At 39.0% G+C, this 22185-nt stretch overlaps 1 protein-coding gene across 1 annotated transcript in view; it reads right to left on the bottom strand.

The window, feature by feature from the left end:
- ROR1 (receptor tyrosine kinase like orphan receptor 1) overlaps positions 1-22185 on the bottom strand; it is a 718546-nt gene that overhangs the window by 66836 nt on the left and 629525 nt on the right. Inside the window, exon 5 of the mRNA XM_053693674.1 lies at positions 9658-9785. Coding sequence (XP_053549649.1) covers positions 9658-9785 — 128 coding nt within the window. The remainder of the gene's footprint in view (positions 1-9657; positions 9786-22185) is intronic.

Here is a 22185-nt window from a genome sequence, read left to right as displayed (position 1 = left end):
CCAGCTGTACGGTTGCTATATTCCCCAGCTGTATGGATGCTATATTCCCCAGCTGTACAGTTGCTATATTCCCCAGCTGTATGGATGCTATATTCCCCAGCTGTACGGTTGCTATATTCCCCAGCTGTATGGTTGCTATATTCCCCAGCTGTACGGTTGCTATATTCCCCAGCTGTACAGTTGCTATATTCCCCAGCTGTACAGTTGCTATATTCCCCAGCTGTATGGATGCTATATTCCCCAGCTGTACGGTTGCTATATTCCCCAGCTGTATGGTTGCTATATTCCCCAGCTGTATGGATGCTATATTCCCCAGCTGTACGGTTGCTATATTCCCCAGCTGTACGGTTGCTATATTCCCCCAGCTGTATGGTTGCTATATTCCCCAGCTGTATGGTTGCTATATTCCCCAGCTGTATGGTTGCTATATTCCCCAGCTGTATGGTTGCTATATTCCCCAGCTGTACAGTTGCTATATTCCCCAGCTGTACGGTTGCTATATTCCCCAGCTGTACGGTTGCTATATTCCCCAGCTGTACAGTTGCTATATTCCCCAGCTGTACGGTTGCTATATTCCCCAGCTGTATGGTTGCTATATTCCCCAGCTGTACAGTTGCTATATTCCCCAGCTGTACGGTTGCTATATTCCCCAGCTGTACAGTTGCTATATTCCCCAGCTGTATGGTTGCTATATTCCCCAGCTGTACAGTTGCTATATTCCCCAGCTGTACGGTTGCTATATTCCCCAGCTGTATGGATGCTATATTCCCCAGCTGTACGGTTGCTATATTCCCCAGCTGTACGGTTGCTATATTCCCCAGCTGTACGGTTGCTATATTCCCCAGCTGTACGGTTGCTATATTCCCCAGCTGTACGGTTGCTATATTCCCCAGCTGTACGGTTGCTATATTCCCCAGCTGTACGGTTGCTATATTCCCCAGCTGTACGGTTGCTATATTCCCCAGCTGTACGGTTGCTATATTCCCCAGCTGTATGGTTGCTATATTCCCCAGCTGTACGGTTGCTATATTCCCCAGCTGTACGGTTGCTATATTCCCCAGCTGTACGGTTGCTATATTCCCCAGCTGTACAGTTGCTATATTCCCCAGCTGTACGGTTGCTATATTCCCCAGCTGTATGGTTGCTATATTCCCCAGCTGTACGGTTGCTATATTCCCCAGCTGTACGGTTGCTATATTCCCCAGCTGTACAGTAGCTATATTCCCCAGCTGTACGGTTGCCATATTCCCCAGCTGTACAGTTGCTATATTCCCCAGCTGTACGGTTGCCATATTCCCCAGCTGTACAGTTGCTATATTGCCCAGCTGTACAGTTGCTATATTCCCCAGCTGTACGGTTGCTATATTCCCCAGCTATACGGTTGCTATATTCCCCAGCTATACAGTTGCTATATTCCCCAGCTGTACAGTTGCTATATTCCCCAGCTGTACAGTTGCTATATTCCCCAGCTGTATGGTTGCTATATTCCCCAGCTGTACGGTTGCTATATTCCCCAGCTGTACAGTTGCTATATTCCCCAGCTGTACGGTTGCCATATTCCCCAGCTGTACGGTTGCTATATTCCCCAGCTGTACGGTTGCTATATTCCCAGCTGTATGGTTGCTATATTCCCCAGCTGTACAGTTGCTATATTCCCCAGCTGTATGGTTGCTATATTCCCCAGCTATACGGTTGCTATATTCCCCAGCTGTACGGTTGCTATATTCCCCAGCTGTACGGTTGCCATATTCCCCAGCTGTACAGTTGTTATATTCCCCAGCTGTACGGTTGCTATATTCCCCAGCTGTACGGTTGCCATATTCCCCAGCTGTACAGTTGTTATATTCCCCAGCTGTACGGTTGTTATATTCCCCAGCTGTACGGTTGCCATATTCCCCAGCTGTACAGTTGTTATATTCCCCAGCTGTACAGTTGTTATATTCCCCAGCTGTACGGTTGCTATATTCCCCAGCTGTACGGTTGCTATATTCCCCAGCTGTACGGTTGCTATATTCCCCAGCTGTATGGTTGCTATATTCCCCAGCTATACGGTTGCTATATTCCCCAGCTGTACGGATGCTATATTGCCCAGCTGTACGGTTGCTATATTCCCCAGCTGTACGGTTGTTATATTCCCCAGCTGTACGGTTGCTATATTCCCCAGCTGTACGGTTGCCATATTCCCCAGCTGTACAGTTGTTATATTCCCCAGCTGTACGGTTGTTATATTCCCCAGCTGTACGGTTGCTATATTCCCCAGCTGTACGGTTGCTATATTCCCCAGCTGTACGGTTGCCATATTCCCCAGCTGTACAGTTGCTATATTCCCCAGCTGTACGGTTGCTATATTCCCCAGCTGTACAGTTGCTATATTCCCCAGCTGTATGGTTGCTATATTCCCCAGCTGTACGGTTGCTATATTCCCCAGCTGTACGGTTGCTATATTCCCCAGCTGTACAGTTGCTATATTCCCCAGCTGTACGGTTGCTATATTCCCCAGCTGTACGGTTGCTATATTCCCCAGCTGTACGGTTGCTATATTCCCCAGCTGTACGGTTGCTATATTCCCCAGCTGTATGGTAGCTATATTCCCCAGCTGTACGGTAGCTATATTCCCCAGCTGTACAGTTGCTATATTCCCCAGCTGTACGGTTGCTATATTCCCCAGCTGTACGGTTGCTATATTCCCCAGCTGTACGGTTGCTATATTCCCCAGCTGTACGGTTGCTATATTCCCCAGCTGTACAGTAGCTATATTCCCCAGCTGTACGGTAGCTATATTCCCCAGCTGTACAGTTGCTATATTCCCCAGCTGTATGGTTGCTATATTCCCCAGCTATACGGTTGCTATATTCCCCAGCTGTACGGTTGCTATATTCCCCAGCTGTACAGTTGCTATATTCCCCAGCTGTACGGTTGCTATATTCCCCAGCTGTACGGTTGCTATATTCCCCAGCTGTACGGTTGCTATATTCCCCAGCTGTATGGTTGCTATATTCCCCAGCTGTACGGTTGTTATATTCCCCAGCTGTATGGTTGCTATATTCCCCAGCTGTACAGTTGCTATATTCCCCAGCTGTACAGTTGCTATATTCCCCAGCTGTACGGTTGCTATATTCCCCAGCTGTACAGTTGCTATATTCCCCAGCTGTACGGTTGCTATATTCCCCAGCTGTACGGTTGCTATATTCCCCAGCTGTACGGTTGCTATATTCCCCAGCTGTACGGTAGCTATATTCCCCAGCTGTACGGTTGCTATATTCCCCAGCTGTACGGTTGCTATATTCCCCAGCTGTACGGTTGCTATATTCCCCAGCTGTATGGTTGCTATATTCCCCAGCTGTACGGTTGCTATATTCCCCAGCTGTATGGTTGCTATATTCCCCAGCTGTACAGTTGCTATATTCCCCAGCTGTACGGTTGCTATATTGCCCAGCTGTATGGTTTGCTATATTCCCCAGCTGTACGGTTGCTATATTGCCCAGCTGTATGGTTGCTATATTCCCCAGCTGTACAGTTGCTATATTCCCCAGCTATACGGTTGCTATATTCCCCAGCTGCACGGTTGCTATATTCCCCAGCTGTACGGTTGCCATATTCCCCAGCTGTATGGTTGCTATATTCCCCAGCTGTACGGTTGCTATATTCCCCAGCTGTACGGTTGCTATATTCCCCAGCTGTATGGTTGCTATATTCCCCAGCTGTACGGTTGCTATATTCCCCAGCTGTACAGTTGCTATATTCCCCAGCTGTACGGTTGCTATATTCCCCAGCTGTACGGTTGCCATATTCCCCAGCTGTACAGTTGCTATATTCCCCAGCTGTACGGTTGCTATATTCCCCAGCTGTACGGTTGCTATATTCCCCAGCTGTACGGTTGCTATATTCCCCAGCTGTATGGATGCTATATTCCCCAGCTGTACAGTTGCTATATTCCCCAGCTGTACGGTTGCTATATTCCCCAGCTGTACAGTTGCTATATTCCCCAGCTGTACAGTAGCTATATTCCCCAGCTGTACGGTTGCTATATTCCCCAGCTGTACAGTTGCTATATTCCCCAGCTGTACAGTAGCTATATTCCCCAGCTGTACGGTTGCTATATTCCCCAGCTGTACGGTTGCTATATTCCCCAGCTGTATGGTTTGCTATATTCCCCAGGTGTACAGTTGCTATATTCCCCAGCTGTATGGTTGCTATATTCCCCAGCTGTATGGTTGCTATATTCCCCAGCTGTACGGTTGTTATATTCCCCAGCTGTACGGTTGCTATATTCCCCAGCTGTACGGTTGCTATATTCCCCAGGTGTACAGTTGCTATATTCCCCAGCTGTATGGTTGCTATATTCCCCAGCTGTATGGTTGCTATATTCCCCAGCTGTACAGTTGCTATATTCCCCAGCTGTATGGTTGCTATATTCCCCAGGTGTACAGGTGCTATATTCCCCAGGTGTACAGTTGCTATATTCCCCAGCTGTATGGTTGCTATATTCCCCAGCTGTATGGTTGCTATATTCCCCAGCTGTACGGTTGTTATATTCCCCAGCTGTACGGTTGCTATATTCCCCAGCTGTACGGTTGCTATATTCCCCAGGTGTACAGTTGCTATATTCCCCAGCTGTATGGTTGCTATATTCCCCAGCTGTATGGTTGCTATATTCCCCAGCTGTACGGTTGTTATATTCCCCAGCTGTATGGTTGCTATATTCCCCAGCTGTACGGTTGCTATATTCCCCAGCTGTACGGTTGCTATATTCCCCAGCTGTATGGATGCTATATTGCCCAGCTGTACAGTAGCTATATTCCCCAGCTGTACGATTGCCATATTCCCCAGCTGTACAGTTGCTATATTCCCCAGCTGTACGGTTGCTATATTCCCCAGCTGTACGATTGCCATATTCCCCAGCTGTACAGTTGCTATATTCCCCAGCTGTACGGTTGCTATATTCCCCAGCTGTACGGTTGCTATATTCCCCAGCTGCACGGTTGCTATATTGCCCAGCTGCACGGTTGCTATATTGCCCAGCTGTACGGGTTGCTATATTCACCAGCTGTACGGATGCTATATTGCCCAGGGTTATGGTTGCTATATTCCCCAGCTGTACGGATGCTATATTGCCCAGCTGTATGGTAGCTATATTCCCCAGCTGTACGGTTGCCATATTCCCCAGCTGTACAGTTGCTATATTCCCCAGCTGTACAGTTGCTATATTCCCCAGCTGTACGGTTGCTATATTCCCCAGCTGTACAGTTGCTATATTCCCCAGCTGTACGGTTGCTATATTCCCCAGCTGTACGGTTGCCATATTCCCCAGCTGTACAGTTGCTATATTCCCCAGCTGTATGGTTGCTATATTCCCCAGCTGTATGGTTGCTATATTCCCCAGCTGTATGGTTGCTATATTCCCCAGCTGTACGGTTGTTATATTCCCCAGCTGTATGGTTGCTATATTCCCCAGCTGTACGGTTGCTATATTCCCCAGCTGTACGGTTGCTATATTCCCCAGCTGTACGGATGCTATATTGCCCAGCTGTACAGTAGCTATATTCCCCAGCTGTACGATTGCCATATTCCCCAGCTGTACAGTTGCTATATTCCCCAGCTGTACGGTTGCTATATTCCCCAGCTGTACAGTTGCTATATTCCCCAGCTGTACAGTTGCTATATTCCCCAGCTGTACGGTTGCTATATTCCCCAGCTATACGGTTGCTATATTCCCCAGCTGCACAGTTGCTATATTGCCCAGCTGCACGGTTGCTATATTGCCCAGCTGTACGGGTTGCTATATTCACCAGCTGTACGGATGCTATATTGCCCAGGGTTATGGTTGCTATATTCCCCAGCTGTACGGATGCTATATTGCCCAGCTGTATGGTAGCTATATTCCCCAGCTGTATGGTTGCTATATTCCCCAGCTGTATGGATGCTATATTCCCCAGCTGTACGGTTGCTATATTCCCCAGCTGTACGGTTGCCATATTCCCCAGCTGTACAGTTGCTATATTCCCCAGCTGTACAGTTGCTATATTCCCCAGCTGTACGGTTGCTATATTCCCCAGCTGTACGGTTGCTATATTCCCCAGCTGTACGGTTGCTATATTCCCCAGCTGTACGGTTGCCATATTCCCCAGCTGTACAGTTGCTATATTCCCCAGCTGTACGGTTGCTATATTCCCCAGCTGTACGGTTGCTATATTCCCCAGCTGTACGGTTGCTATATTCCCCAGCTGTACAGTTGCTATATTCCCCAGCTGTACGGTTGCCATATTCCCCAGCTGTACAGTTGCTATATTCCCCAGCTGTACGGTTGCCATATTCCCCAGCTGTACAGTTGCTATATTCCCCAGCTGTACGGTTGCTATATTCCCCAGCTGTACGGTTGCTATATTCCCCAGCTGTACGGTTGCTATATTCCCCAGCTGTACGGTTGCTATATTCCCCAGCTGCACGGTTGCTATATTGCCCAGCTGTACGGTTGCTCTATTCCCCAGCTGTACGGTTGCTATATTCCCCAGCTGTACGGTTGCTATATTCCCCAGCTGTACGGTTGCTATATTCCCCAGCTGCACGGTTGCTATATTGCCCAGCTGTACGGTTTCTATATTCCCCAGCTGTACGGTTGCTATATTCCCCAGCTGTATGGATGCTATATTGCCCAGTTGTACGGTTGCTATATTGCCCAGCTGTATGGTTGCTATATTCCCCAGCTGTATGGTTGTTATATTCCCCAGCTGTATGGTTGCTATATTGCCCAGCTTTATGGTAGCTATATTGCCCAGCTGTACGGTTGCTATATTGCCCAGCTGTATGGTTGCCATATTCCCTAGCTGTATGGTTGCTATATTCCCCAGCTGTATGGTTGTTATATTCCCCAGCTGTATGGTTGCTATATTGCCCAGCTGTATGGTAGCTATATTGCCCAGCTGTACGGTTGCTATATTGCCCAGCTGTATGGTTGCCATATTCCCTAGCTGTATGGTTGCTATATTGCCCAGCTGTATGGTAGCTATATTGCCCAGCTGTACGGTTGCTATATTGCCCAGCTGTATGGTTGCTATATTCCCCAGCTGTATGGTAGCTATATTGCCCAGCTGTACGGTTGCTATATTGCCCAGCTGTATGGTTGCTATATTCCCCAGCTGTATGGTTGTTATATTCCCCAGCTGTATGGTTGCTATATTGCCCAGCTGTATGGTAGCTATATTGCCCAGCTGTACGGTTGCTATATTGCCCAGCTGTATGGTTGCCATATTCCCTAGCTGTATGGTTGCTATATTGCCCAGCTGTATGGTAGCTATATTCCCCAGCTGTATAGTTGCCATATTCCCTAGCTGTATGGTTGCCATATTGCAGTTTTAAAAGAGGACAATTATGAAAAATGCATATATCAGGGTTCTTAGAACATTTTCAAACCTTTTTTTTAAGCGTTTACTGACCATTATTTTTCCTGAGTTTTCTGGGACAGTCATGGTTTCTGGTTGTAAAAATGTGCCTTGAGATGATGGGCTTGACATGGATTTGGGAATCAGACATGTTTGTTGGTTTTATGTATATATTTGTTTACATATTATATAGTATCTGAGTTTTCTACACTATGGTGGTGGGGAGTATAGGAAGCACGCTCGCTCATGTGAGTGCGCAGGCTTACTCATGCAAGTCTGCATGGCTGGAAATGCAGCTTGATAAACGCTCCTTTTAGACGGACTTGGGTTTTAAAAAGGCACAAGATGTAAGATACATCTTCCTACAGATTGAGTTATAGCTCTAGGCTAATGTAATGTAAAAAACAACCCATAAGCAAATCTCAAAACATTTAAATATATCTATTTTTTTAAATGTTTAGGGTCTGTAGTGAATGTCAGCCCAGAATCAATAGTTAGACAGATTGCATACAATTAAATTTACTTTTCCTGTGATATAAATACTTGACATTCGGGCTCTGATTGTTCAAAATAAAATCAGAAATGTGAACCCAGAATTTTCATTAAAGGAAATGTGAACATTTTCTAATGAGAGTTGTGTAATAAATTTGCTGCAACTGTTTCTCAATAGTCAAACTCCATCCACTTCCTTCTCTGGTGGGGCCAATCAGCGCTCCGAAAATGAACCAGAAATCCAATCTCTGGTTAATTTTCTAAAAGTGCCCCAAATGCCCTCAAAATACTTAAAAATTCTACCATTATTTTTAATTAAAAAAAAAAAAACTTCACTAGGCAGTTTTGGGGCTTTAAAGTTGGTAGTAATGGGGTGTAAGAAAAAAAAACCAGCACTGAAAAGTTCCTTTACATTAGCATTTGTTTGCATTGCAATTAACTTGTAATACCAGCGCACATTATCATGCGCTGGTATTGCAAAGTGGATTGCTAATATCACTTGCATGCAAGCGATATTTAGCGCTCCACTTGTAATCTGGCCCACAATGTATACAGCCACCCACATATTCAATATGCATGCAAAACATACAGATACAACATATACAAAAGCACACATACAACATACAGTGTAATAACAAACAAACTCAATATACTCAGTGTACATACAACATATATAGTAACACATACACAATGCCTCTGAGGCTGCGGTCTTCAATCCGCCTGATCCTATACGATCGGGCTGATTGACACCCCCTGCTAGCGGCCAATCTGTAGGGGGCGGAATTGCACAAGCAGTTCACCGGAACTGCTTGTGCAATGATAAATGCCAACATGGTATGCTGTCGGCATTTATTGATGTGCGGCGGACATGATACGCTACATTGTATCATGTCTGTCTGCAATTTGGTAAATTGGCCCCAAAATGTGTAAGATAAGCACACACCCAGTATACACACAAAATGTATAGGATAAGCACACACCCAGTATACACACAAAATGTATAGGATAAGCACACACACACCCAGTATACACACACAATTTATAGGATAATCACACACACCCAGTATACACACAAAATGTATAGGATAAGCACACACCCAGTATACACACAAAATGTATAGGATAAGCACACACTCAGTATACACACAACATGTATAGGATAAGCACACACACCCAGTATACACACAAAATGTATAGGATAAGCACACACACCCAGTATACACACAAAATGTATAGGATAAGCACACACCCAGTATACACACAAAATGTATAGGATAAGCACACACTCAGTATACACACAACATGTATAGGATAAGCACACACTCAGTATACACACAACATGTATAGGATAAGCACACACACCCAGTATACACACAAAAATGTATAGGATAAGCACATACACACACACACACACAAAATGTATAGGATAAGCACACACACCCAGTATACACACAAAATGTATAGGATAAGCACACACCCAGTATACACACAAAATGTATAGGATAAGCACACACCCAGTATACACACAAAAATGTATAGGATAAGCACACACACCCAGTATACACACAAAATGTACAGGATAAGCACATACACACACACACACACAAAATGTATAGGATAAGCACACACCCAGTATACACACAAAATGTATAGGATAAGCACACACCCAGTATACACACAAAATGTATAGGATAAGCACACACACACACACACACACCATACATACACTGAGCATACACATACAAAATATACACACAACAATCACACAGTTTTACACAATACATACCTGTTATCTGATTTTCTATTTCCCCTTGCATATGTAATGATTCCATATAAATTGTGCGGCTTCCAATGAACCTTGCACAGGCGATTCCTCTGTATGGCTGGCAATATCCGTCCTCTTCATACTCATCCCTAGTGAAGAATAAAATGAGGAGTGGTCAGCAGAGGGCGCTAGTAAGCAATGGTTTTGAAAAACAATGTTTGCCTATTTACTTATTTCTTTTCTGGAAAGAAAAAGAAAACTTGTAACAGGATTTGCAACATTAGTTATTTTGTCTGTTTTTAAAATGATTCCAAAAATGCAGTCTTCTACCTACACAACCCTACAGCAGCTACTAGTTATAAACTAACCCTACAGCAGCTACTAGTTATAAGCTAACCCTACAGCAGCTACTAGTTATAAACTAACCCTACAGCAGCTACTAGTTATAAGCTAACCCTACAGCTACTAGTTATAAACTAACCCTACAGCAGCTACTAGTTATAAGCTAACCCTACAGCAGCTACTAGTTATAAACTAACCCTACAGCAGCTACTAGTTATAAGCTAACCCTACAGCAGCTACTAGTTATAAACTAACCCTACAGCAGCTACTAGTTATAAGCTAACCCTACAGCAGCTACTAGTTATAAGCTAACCCTACAGCTACTAGTTATAAACTAACCCTACAGCAGCTACTAGTTAACCCTACAGCAGCTACTAGTTATAAACTAACCCTACAGCAGCTACTAGTTATAAGCTAACCCTACAGCAGCTACTAGTTATAAACTAACCCTACAGCAGCTACTAGTTATAAGCTAACCCTACAGCTACTAGTTATAAACTAACCCTACAGCAGCTACTAGTTATAAGCTAACCCTACAGCAGCTACTAGTTATAAACTAACCCTACAGCAGCTACTAGTTATAAGCTAACCCTACAGCAGCTACTAGTTATAAACTAACCCTACAGCAGCTACTAGTTATAACCTTTACAAACAGCACAGAAACCAGGCAGCATTTACAGAGATTTGTGAGAGCACGGACAGAGCAGGGTGTAGGATCAGTTTCATTTAAACATTCCAGCCCAAAAGCGTTTAATGGTCTTTAAAATTAGAATTACGTTTTAAAGGGACATGATACAGAAAAAAAATATTTCATGATTCAGAAAGCGCATTCAATTTCAATTAACTTTCTAACTCACTTCTATTATCAAATTTTCTTTGATCTCCTGGTATCTTTTGTTTAAAGAATGTTTTGAAAGAATGTTATCCACTTGCAAGAGCACAATATGGCAGCACTGTTTCCTGCCATGCAGTGCTCCAGACACCTACCTGTGTGTCTTTTCAACAAAGAATAGCACAAAGCAAATTTGATAAAAGAAGCAAATTGGAACCTTTTTTTTTTTTAATTGTATGCTCTGTCTGAACCTCAAAAGGAAATTCTGGGGCTACGTATATCCCTTTAAGCTAAGGCAACTTATCTTGGACTAAACTGCTTCTTCCTTTCTTGCTTTACATTGCCCTACAAATATGCACTCCAAAGAATTATGCACATACCAGCCCTGGATTGGTTGTGCGCCAGAACGTTTGTGATTCGATATAATTCTATCCAAAGACTCTTTATATAGAATGTTCCTTTAAGACAAACAGTGAGATCATTAAATGGTCAGTGTACTATAACATTTTCTCCCCTTGAATGTGTTCCTAATGATTCATTTTACCAGCTGGAGTGTATTAACCCCTTAACAACCAAGGACGTGCCAGGAACGTTGTACTAAAAAACACCCTTAACGACCAAGGACGTTCCTGGCACGTCCTCTGGGGTTTGAAGCTCTGGAAGCGATCCGGGTTGCTTCCAACCACTTCCAGTGTATTGCAGTGATGCCTCGATATTCAGGCATCACTGCAATACCCTTTTTACCCCACCAATATAAGAGAGAGACACTCTTTGGACCTCTCTGCTCTGCATTAGACATTGATGGGCTTTGGTGGGTGGGAGCTGCAGTAGGGAGGCGGGTGGGCGGCCCCTCGATGTTCACATCCGTATGTTGTTTCACAGATCCAGTCGGCAAGTGACGCGGTTGCGGCGGGGGGGGGGGACATGGCGGCATGTGCATTTACCCGGCAATAGTAAAAGTCAATGGAAAGGAGGGAGGGTAGGATCAAACGTGCCGGGGAAGGGATCTGAGAGGGGGAGGGTCGGTAGGGTATTGAGGGGGGCAGCTACACTACAGAAAATATAAATTTTGAATTTAAAAAAAAAAAAAAAAAAAAAAACATTTTTGGGGGCAAATTGGGTACTGGCAGAGATGACAGCAAATAGGTAGAGGGGGAGGGTTAGAGAGCTGTATGGGGGGGAATCAGGGAGGTTGGGGGCTAAGGGGAGATCCTACACAGCAGCATATGTAAATATGTGGAAAAAAAATACAAAAAATTAAGAGATACCTTTTTATTTTAGTACTGGCAGACTTTCTGCCAGTACTTAAGATGGTGGACAATCGTGGGGTGGGGGAGGGAAGAGAGCTGTTTGGGAGGGATCAGGGGGTGGGATGTGTCAGGTGGGAGGCTGATCTCTACACTAAAGCTAAAATTAACCCTTCAAGCTCCCTAATTTACCCCTTCACTTATGGGCATAATTCACATGTGGCCTTCTAATTACCAAAAAGCAACGCCAAAGCCATATAAGTCTGCTATTTTTGAACAAAGGGGCTCCTAGAGAAGCATTTACAACCATTTGTGCCATAATTGTACAAGTTGTTTGTAAATAATTTCAGTGAGAAACCTAAAATTGTGAAAAATTTAAAGTTTTTTTTATTTGATAGCATTTGGCGGTTAAATGGTGGCATGAAATATACCAAGATTGGCCTAGATCAATACTTGGGAATTTCTACTACACTACAGCTAAAATTAACCCTACAAGATCCCTAATTAACCCCATACTGCTGGGCATAATACACGTGTGGTGCGCAGTGGCATTTAGTGGCCTTCTAATTACCAAAAAGCAACGCCAAAGTCATATAAGTCTGCTATTTCTGAACAAAGGGGATCCAAGAGAAGCATTTACAACCATTTGTGCCATAATTGCACAAGCGGTTTGTAAATAATTTCAGTGAGAAACCTAAAAAGTTTGTGAAAAAATTTGTGAAAAAGTGAACGATTTTTTTTTATTTGATCGCATTTGGCGGTGAAATGGTGGCATGAAATATACCAAAATGGGCCTAGATCAATACTTTGGGATGTCTTCTAAAAAAATATATATACATATCAAGGGATATTCAGGGATTCCTGAAAGATATCAGTGTTCCAATGTAACTATCGCTAATTTTGAAAAAAAGTGGTTTGGAAATAGCAAAGTGTCACTTGTACTTATGGCCCTATAAGTTGCAAAAAAAAAAAACAAAGAACATGTAAACATTGGGTATTTCTAAACTCAGGACAAAATTTAGAAACTATTTAGCATTGGTGTTTTTTGGGGGTTGTAGATGTTTAACAGATTTTGGGGGGTCAAAGTAAGAAAAAGTGTGTGTTTTTTCCATTTTTTCCTCATATTTTATCATTTTTTATAGTAAATTATAAGATACAATGAAAATAATGGTATCTTTAGAAAGTCCATTTAGTGGCGAGAAACACGGTATATAATGTGTGTGGGTACAGTAAATGAGTAAGAGGAAAAAGAAGGTCAACAAATTGAAAAGTGGTCTGGTCACGAAGGGGTTAGATTGTTTACAAATAGTCCCATTAACTTTATTTTGTCATTTAAAATGGTTGCTTTTTTCTATTGAAACTGCTACCTACACTGAACATTTCAGTACTGCAGTATTGATTATAGAAATGCTAGTAAGCAAAAGATAACTTTAGAAATCCAACTCCCAGCAGGGTAACATAGCCCAGATCATCAGAAAAGGGTGTTCTTGCAGCTGCTTTGAAGACAATGAAATATTCACAGCTGCATGCCTGTGCACTATGTCCCTTTAAGTCAAGATCAGCCTGTAGCCCTCAAGGCTTAAAGGGAGAGTTTACTCAAAATGTATTTGTCCCCAATGATCCACTTTACCTGCTGGAGTGTATTAAATTGTTTACAAGTAGCTCCTTTACCCTTATTTTGGCATTTGAACTATTTGATTTAGCCTGTGGTATCCCCACCTATTCTGAAAGTTTGTGGCCGCAAGACCAAGCTATAGATAAGCTTTGTAAAGACAGCCAGCCAGGGCCGGATTTCCCATTAGGCACGGTAGGCATGTGCCTACAGGCGCCTTGCAGTGAGGGGCGCCTGCCTGTCGGTAATAAAAAAAAAAATATTTTTTTTTGTGAGGGCATTAATTTTAGTAAGAATTAGGTGTCTACAAAGTCAAGTGTTTCATTGGGAATATGTTACAGCAGTTGAGGGAGCCATGAAGGAGAGAAGGGAAAGATTAAAACTAAACCCCTCCCATTTTCGCCAGGCATGTTTAGTTTCACTTTTATTTTCTGTACTTCTGTTGCCTCACACAGCCAAGCTCCATGCTGATGTGGTGCAGATACTTTTGTTGAGGAATGAAAGCTTCAGAATCAGAACAACAGGCTAGGACTGTACAAGACTTCTAATGCTGCCTAGAATGACAACATAACAAACAGAGCACTTTAACCCCTTGGCTACCAGAGAGGGTTGCAGTGTATTCACTGGTTATGTGCTGTAGTGCATTTTGATAGCCAGGGGGTTAAATTCTGTTTCAGGATTAATGTTTTTGTTCTATAAAGGCATTGGAGGTGTGGAGGTTATGTGGGACTAGCTGCTCTGCTCTTTATTACAAGATGCTGATTTACAGCCTTTACGGCACTTTGACAACAAAGTTTGTAGACTGTAAGGCTGTAAAATGTGTATGTGTGTAAACCACTCACATGGCATATTTGTTTTTGTATGAATGTATATGTATGTGTATGTATATATATATATATATATATATACTGTGTATGTATATATATATATATAAATACACATATATATATATATACACATATCACATTAAAAATTGTTAATCTGTTCTTTTATCAAGTAAGTGTGGTATGTTTGTGTTTTGTGGTAAATTAAATTTCTAATTTTAAACACATTTGTTGACCCCTGGATTACATATAATCTACATTCCATGTTTTCCTTTGAGAGCAACATCATATTATATTTATATTTCAGAACAAAATAAATGTAACATCTGTGTGTATTTGTACCAAAAATATCAGAGTTCACAAGATTTTTTTCATGTAGTGGAAAAAAGACCTACATTTTATATTTTCTTCCACTGGCTGCAAGGGTTGTTGATGAGCGTGCATGCTGCTAGTTTTAATATTGCTATTGTTTACACAAAACTGTGTTTAACTCCAACAAAATGTTAAGCACATAGTCAAAGTCATCTCCAGAAAAGCAATACACTAATGGCTTGTAAGTAAACATGTGCTATGAGCCCATTTGGGTCTGCACAGATGTGTATTGCTGTCTCAGAACTGACATTGACTATGTGTTTAACTCTTTTGCAAGATGCTAACACACTTCTGTGCAAGCACTACTGCAATAATAAAATGCCCTAGCAAACTGTCACATTTTATGTCCCTTTAAATAGGGTTTTCTTTAGAATATTTTGCATTAAAAGTTTAACACGATTTGTTTATGTTATACATAATAGAATTGTATGGCCATTTGAGTCAAGTGAATATTGATTTTTGGTGTAGCTTCCATTACAACAAATATTGCAATTGGTGTGTGTATTTGTGTATCTCCATAAAAGGGAAAATGTAATTTTACATCTAATATTTATTTTAGTTGTCCTAAATAATAATAAAAAAGTCCTCATTTTTTTCCACTTTTTTGGGGTGGGGGGGCGCTTCAGGTTTTTGTGCCTACAGGCACCTGGGATGTAAATCCGGCTCTGCAGCCAGTAGAAGAGATTACACTCCCAGTGGGATATAGCAGAGACAAGGTAATAAAATTATGATTTTCTTTTGTTCTCTCAAAGTACTGGTGATTGTTTTATGGATAGATTAAAAAAACATGTATATGTACACAATGTGATACAGTAATGAGATCTGATTATACCTACAGATATAAGATAAAGAAGCATGTATATATATACAATGTGATAACGTAATGAGATCTGATTATACCTACAGATATAAGATACAGACACATGTATATGTACACAGTGTGATACAGTAATGAGATCTGATTATACCTACAGATATAAGATACAGACACATGTATATGTACACAGTGTGATACAGTAATGAGATCTGATTATACCTACAGATATAAGATACAGACACATGTATATGTACACAATGTGATACACTAATGAGATCTGATTATACCTACAGATATAAGATACAGACACATGTATATGTACACAATGTGATACAGTAATGAGATATGATTATACCTACAGATATAAGATAAAGACACATGTATATGTACACAGTGTGATACAGTAATGAGATCTGATTATACCTACAGATATAAGATACAGACACATGTATATGTACACAATGTGATACAGTAATAAGATCTGATTATACTACAGATATAAGATACAGACACATGTATATGTACAGTGTGATACAGTAATGAGATCTGATTATACCTACAGATATAAGATACAGACACATGTATATGTACACAGTGTGATACAGTAATGAGATCTGATTATACCTACAGATATAAGATAAAGACACATGTATATGTACACAATGTGATACAGTAATGAGATATGATTATACCTACAATATAAGATACAGACACATGTATATGTACACAATGTGATACAGTAATGAGATCTGATTATACCTACAGATATAAGATACAGACACATGTATATGTACATAATGTGATACAGTAATGAGATCTGATTATACCTACAGATATAAGATACAGACACATGTATATGTACACAGTGTGATACAGTAATGAGATCTGATTATACCTACAGATATAAGATAAAGACACATGTATATGTACACAATGTGATACAGTAATGAGATATGATTATACCTACAATATAAGATACAGACACATGTATATGTACACAATGTGATACAGTAATGAGATCTGATTATACCTACAGATATAAGATACAGACACATGTATATGTACACAGTGTGATACAGTAATGAGATCTGATTATACCTACAGATATAAGATAAAGACACATGTATATGTACACAATGTGATACAGTAATGAGATCTGATTATACCTACAGATATAATATAAAGACACATGTATATGTACACAATGTTATACAGTAATGAGATCTGATTATACCTACAGATATAATATAAAGACACATGTATATGTACACAATGTGATACAGTAATGATATCTGATTATACCTACAGATATAAGATACAGACACATGTATATGTACACAATGTGATACAGTAATGAGATCTAATTATACCTACAGATATAAGATACAGACACATGTATATGTACACAATGTGATACAGTAATGAGATCTGATTATACCTACAGATATAAGATACAGACACATGTATATGTACACAGTGTGATACAGTAATGAGATCTGATTATACCTACAGATATAAGATACAGACACATGTATATGTACACAGTGTGATACAGTAATGAGATCTGATTATACCTACAGATATAAGATACAGACACATGTATATGTACACAATGTGATACAGTAATGATATCTGATTATACCTACAGATATAAGATAAAGACACATGTATATGTACACAATGTTATACAGTAATGAGATCTGATTATACCTACTGATATAAGATACAGACACATGTATATGTACACAATGTGATACAGTAATGAGATCTGATTATACCTACAGATATAAGATAAAGACACATTTATATGTACACAATGTGATACAGTAATGAGATCTGATTATACCTACAGATATAAGATACAGACACATGTATATGTACACAGTGTGATACAGTAATGAGATCTGATTATACCTACAGATATAAGATAAAGACACATGTATATGTACACAGTGTGATAAAGTAATGAGATCTGATTATACCTACAGATATAATATAAATACACATGTATATGTACACAGTGTGATACAGTAATGAGATCTGATTATACCTACAGATATAAGATACAGACACATGTATATGTACACAATGTGATACAGTAATGAGATCTGATTATACCTACAGATATAATATAAATACACATGTATATGTACACAGTGTGATACAGTAATGAGATCTGATTATACCTACATATATAAGATAAAGACACATGTATATGTACACAGTGTGATACAGTAATGAGATCTGATTATACCTACAGATATAAGATAAAGACACATGTATATGTACACAGTGTGATACAGTAATGAGATCTGATTATACCTACAGATATAAGATAAAGACACATGTATATGTACACAGTGTGATACAGTAATGAGATCTGATTATACCTACAGATATAATATAAATACACATGTATATGTACACAGTGTGATACAGTAATGAGATCTGATTATACCTACAGATATAAGATACAGACACATGTATATGTACACAGTGTGATACAGTAATGAGATCTGATTATACCTACAGATATAAGATACAGACACATGTATATGTACACAGTGTGATACAGTAATGAGATCTGATTATACCTACAGATATAAGATACAGACACATGTATATGTACACAGTGTGATACAGTAATGAGATCTGATTATACCTACAGACATAAGATACAGACACATGTATATGTACACAGTGTGATACAGTAATGAGATCTGATTATACCTACAGATATAAGATACAGACACATGTATATGTACACAATGTGATACAGTAATGAGATCTGATTATACCTACAGATATAAGATACAGACACATGTATATGTACACAATGTGATACAGTAATGAGATCTGATTATACCTACAGATATAATATAAATACACATGTATATGTACACAGTGTGATACAGTAATGAGATCTGATTATACCTACAGATATAAGATACAGACACATGTATATGTACACAGTGTGATAAAGTTATGAGATCTGATTATACCTACAGATATAAGATACAGACACATGTATATGTACACAATGTGATACAGTAATGAGATCTGATTATACCTACAGATATAAGATACAGACACATGTATATGTACACAATGTGATACAGTAATGAGATCTGATTATACCTACAGATATAAGATAAAGACACATGTATATGTACACAATGTGATACAGTAATGAGATCTGATTATACCTACAGATATAAGATACAGACACATGTATATGTACACAATGTGATACAGTAATGAGATCTGATTATACCTACAGATATAAGATACAGACACATATATATGTACACAATGTGATACAGTAATTAGATCTGATTATACCTACAGATATAAGATACAGACACATGTATATGTACACAATGTGATACAGTAATGAGATCTGATTATACCTACAGATATAAGATACAGACACATGTATATGTACACAATGTGATACAGTAATGAGATTTGATTATACCTACAGATATAAGATACAGACACATGTATATGTACACAATGTGATACAGTAATGAGATATGATTATACCTACAGATATAAGATAAAGACACATGTATATGTACACAGTGTGATACAGTAATGAGATCTGATTATACCTACAGATATAAGATAAAGACATGTATATGTACACAATGTGATACAGTAATGAGATCTGATTATACCTACAGATATAAGATACAGACACACGTATATGTACACAATGTGATACAGTAATGAGATCTGATTATACCTACAGATATAAGATACAGACACATGTATATGTACAGAATGTGATACAGTAATGAGAACGGATTATACCTACAGATATAAGATACAGACACATGTATATGTACACAATGTGATACAGTAATGAGATCTGATTATACCTACAGATATAAGATACAGACACATGTATATGTACACAGTGTGATACAGTAATGAGATCTGATTATACCTACAGATATACGATAAAGACATGTATATGTACACAATGTGATACAGTAATAAGATCTGATTATACCTACAGATATAAGATAAAGACACATGTATATGTACAATGTGATACAGTAATGAGATCTGATTATACCTACAGATATAAGATAAAGACGGGTATATGTACACAGTGTGATACAGTAATGAGTTCTGATTATACCTACAGATATAAGATAGACACATGTATATGTACACAATGTGATACAGTAATGAGATCTGATTATACCTACAGATATAACATAAAGACACATGTATATGTACACAATGTGATACAGTAATGAGATCTGATTATACCTACAGATATAAGATACATACACATGTATATGTACACAATGTGATAAAATAATGAGATCTGATTATACCTACAGATATAAGATACTGACACATGTATATGTACACAATGTGATACAGTAATGAGATTTGATTATACCTACAGATATAAGATACAGACACATGTATATGTACACAATGTGATACAGTAATGAGATATGATTATACCTACAGATATAAGATAAAGACACATGTATATGTACACAGTGTGATACAGTAATGAGATCTGATTATACCTACAGATATAAGATAAAGACATGTATATGTACACAATGTGATACAGTAATGAGATCTGATTATACCTACAGATATAAGATACAGACACACGTATATGTACACAATGTGATACAGTAATGAGATCTGATTATACCTACAGATATAAGATACAGACACATGTATATGTACACAGTGTAATACAGTAATGAGATCTGATTATACCTACAGATATAAGATACAGACACATGTATATGTACAGAATGTGATACAGTAATGAGAAAGGATTATACCTACAGATATAAGATACAGACACATGTATATGTACACAATGTGATAAAGTAATGAGATCTGATTATACCTACAGATATAATATAAATACACATGTATATGTACACAGTGTGATACAGTAATGAGATCTGATTATACCTACAGATATAAGATACAGACACATGTATATGTACACAATGTGATACAGTAATGAGATCTGATTATACCTACAGATATAATATAAATACACATGTATATGTACACAGTGTGATACAGTAATGAGATCTGATTATACCTACAGATATAAGATACAGACACATGTATATGTACACAGTGTGATAAAGTTATGAGATCTGATTATACCTACAGATATAAGATACAGACACATGTATATGTACACAATGTGATACAGTAATGAGATCTGATTATACCTACAGATATAAGATACAGACACATGTATATGTACACAATGTGATACAGTAATGAGATCTGATTATACCTACAGATATAAGATACAGACACATGTATATGTACACAGTGTGATACAGTAATGAGATCTGATTATACCTACAGATATAAGATACAGACATGTATATGTACACAATGTGATACAGTAATGAGATCTGATTATACCTACAGATATAAGATACAGTCACATGTATATGTACACAATGTGATACAGTAATGAGATCTGATTATACCTACAGATATAAGATACAGACACATGTATATGTACACAATGTGATAAAGTAATGAGATCTGATTATACCTACAGATATAAGATAAAGACACATGTATATGTACACAGTGTGATACACTAATGAGATCTGATTATACCTACAGATATAAGATAAAGACACATGTATATGTACACAGTGTTATACAGTAATGAGATCTGATTATACCTACAGATATAAGATACAGACACATGTATATGTACAGAATGTGATACAGTAATGAGATCTGATTATACATACAGATATAAGATACAGACACACGTATATGTACACAGTGTGATGCAGTAATGAGATCTGATTATACCTACAGATATAAGATACAGACACATGTATATGTACACAGTGTGATACAGTAATGAGATCTGATTATACCTACAGATATAAGATAAAGACATGTATATGTACACAATGTGATACAGTAATGAGATCTGATTATACCTACAGATATAAGATACAGACACACGTATATGTACACAATGTGATACAGTAATGAGATCTGATTATACCTACAGATATAAGATACAGACACATGTAAATGTACAGAATGTGATACAGTAATGAGAACGGATTATACCTACAGATATAAGATACAGACACATGTATATGTACACAATGTGATACAGTAATGAGATCTGATTATACCTACAGATATAAGATACAGACACATATATATGTACACAATGTGATACAGTAATTAGATCTGATTATACCTACAGATATAAGATACAGACACATGTATATGTACACAATGTGATACAGTAATGAGATCTGATTATACCTACAGATATAAGATACAGACATGTATATGTACACAATGTGATACAGTAATGAGATCTGATTATACCTACAGATATAAGATACAGACACACGTATATGTACACAATGTGATACAGTAATGAGATTTGATTATACCTACAGATATAAGATACAGACACATGTATATGTACACAATGTGATACAGTA

Source organism: Bombina bombina, chromosome 10 (genome assembly GCF_027579735.1).
Source record: "Bombina bombina isolate aBomBom1 chromosome 10, aBomBom1.pri, whole genome shotgun sequence".
NCBI classification, from domain to species: domain Eukaryota; kingdom Metazoa; phylum Chordata; class Amphibia; order Anura; family Bombinatoridae; genus Bombina; species Bombina bombina.
Note: the sequence above shows the minus strand (reverse complement) of the source record. Positions and strands in the feature narration are given on the sequence as shown.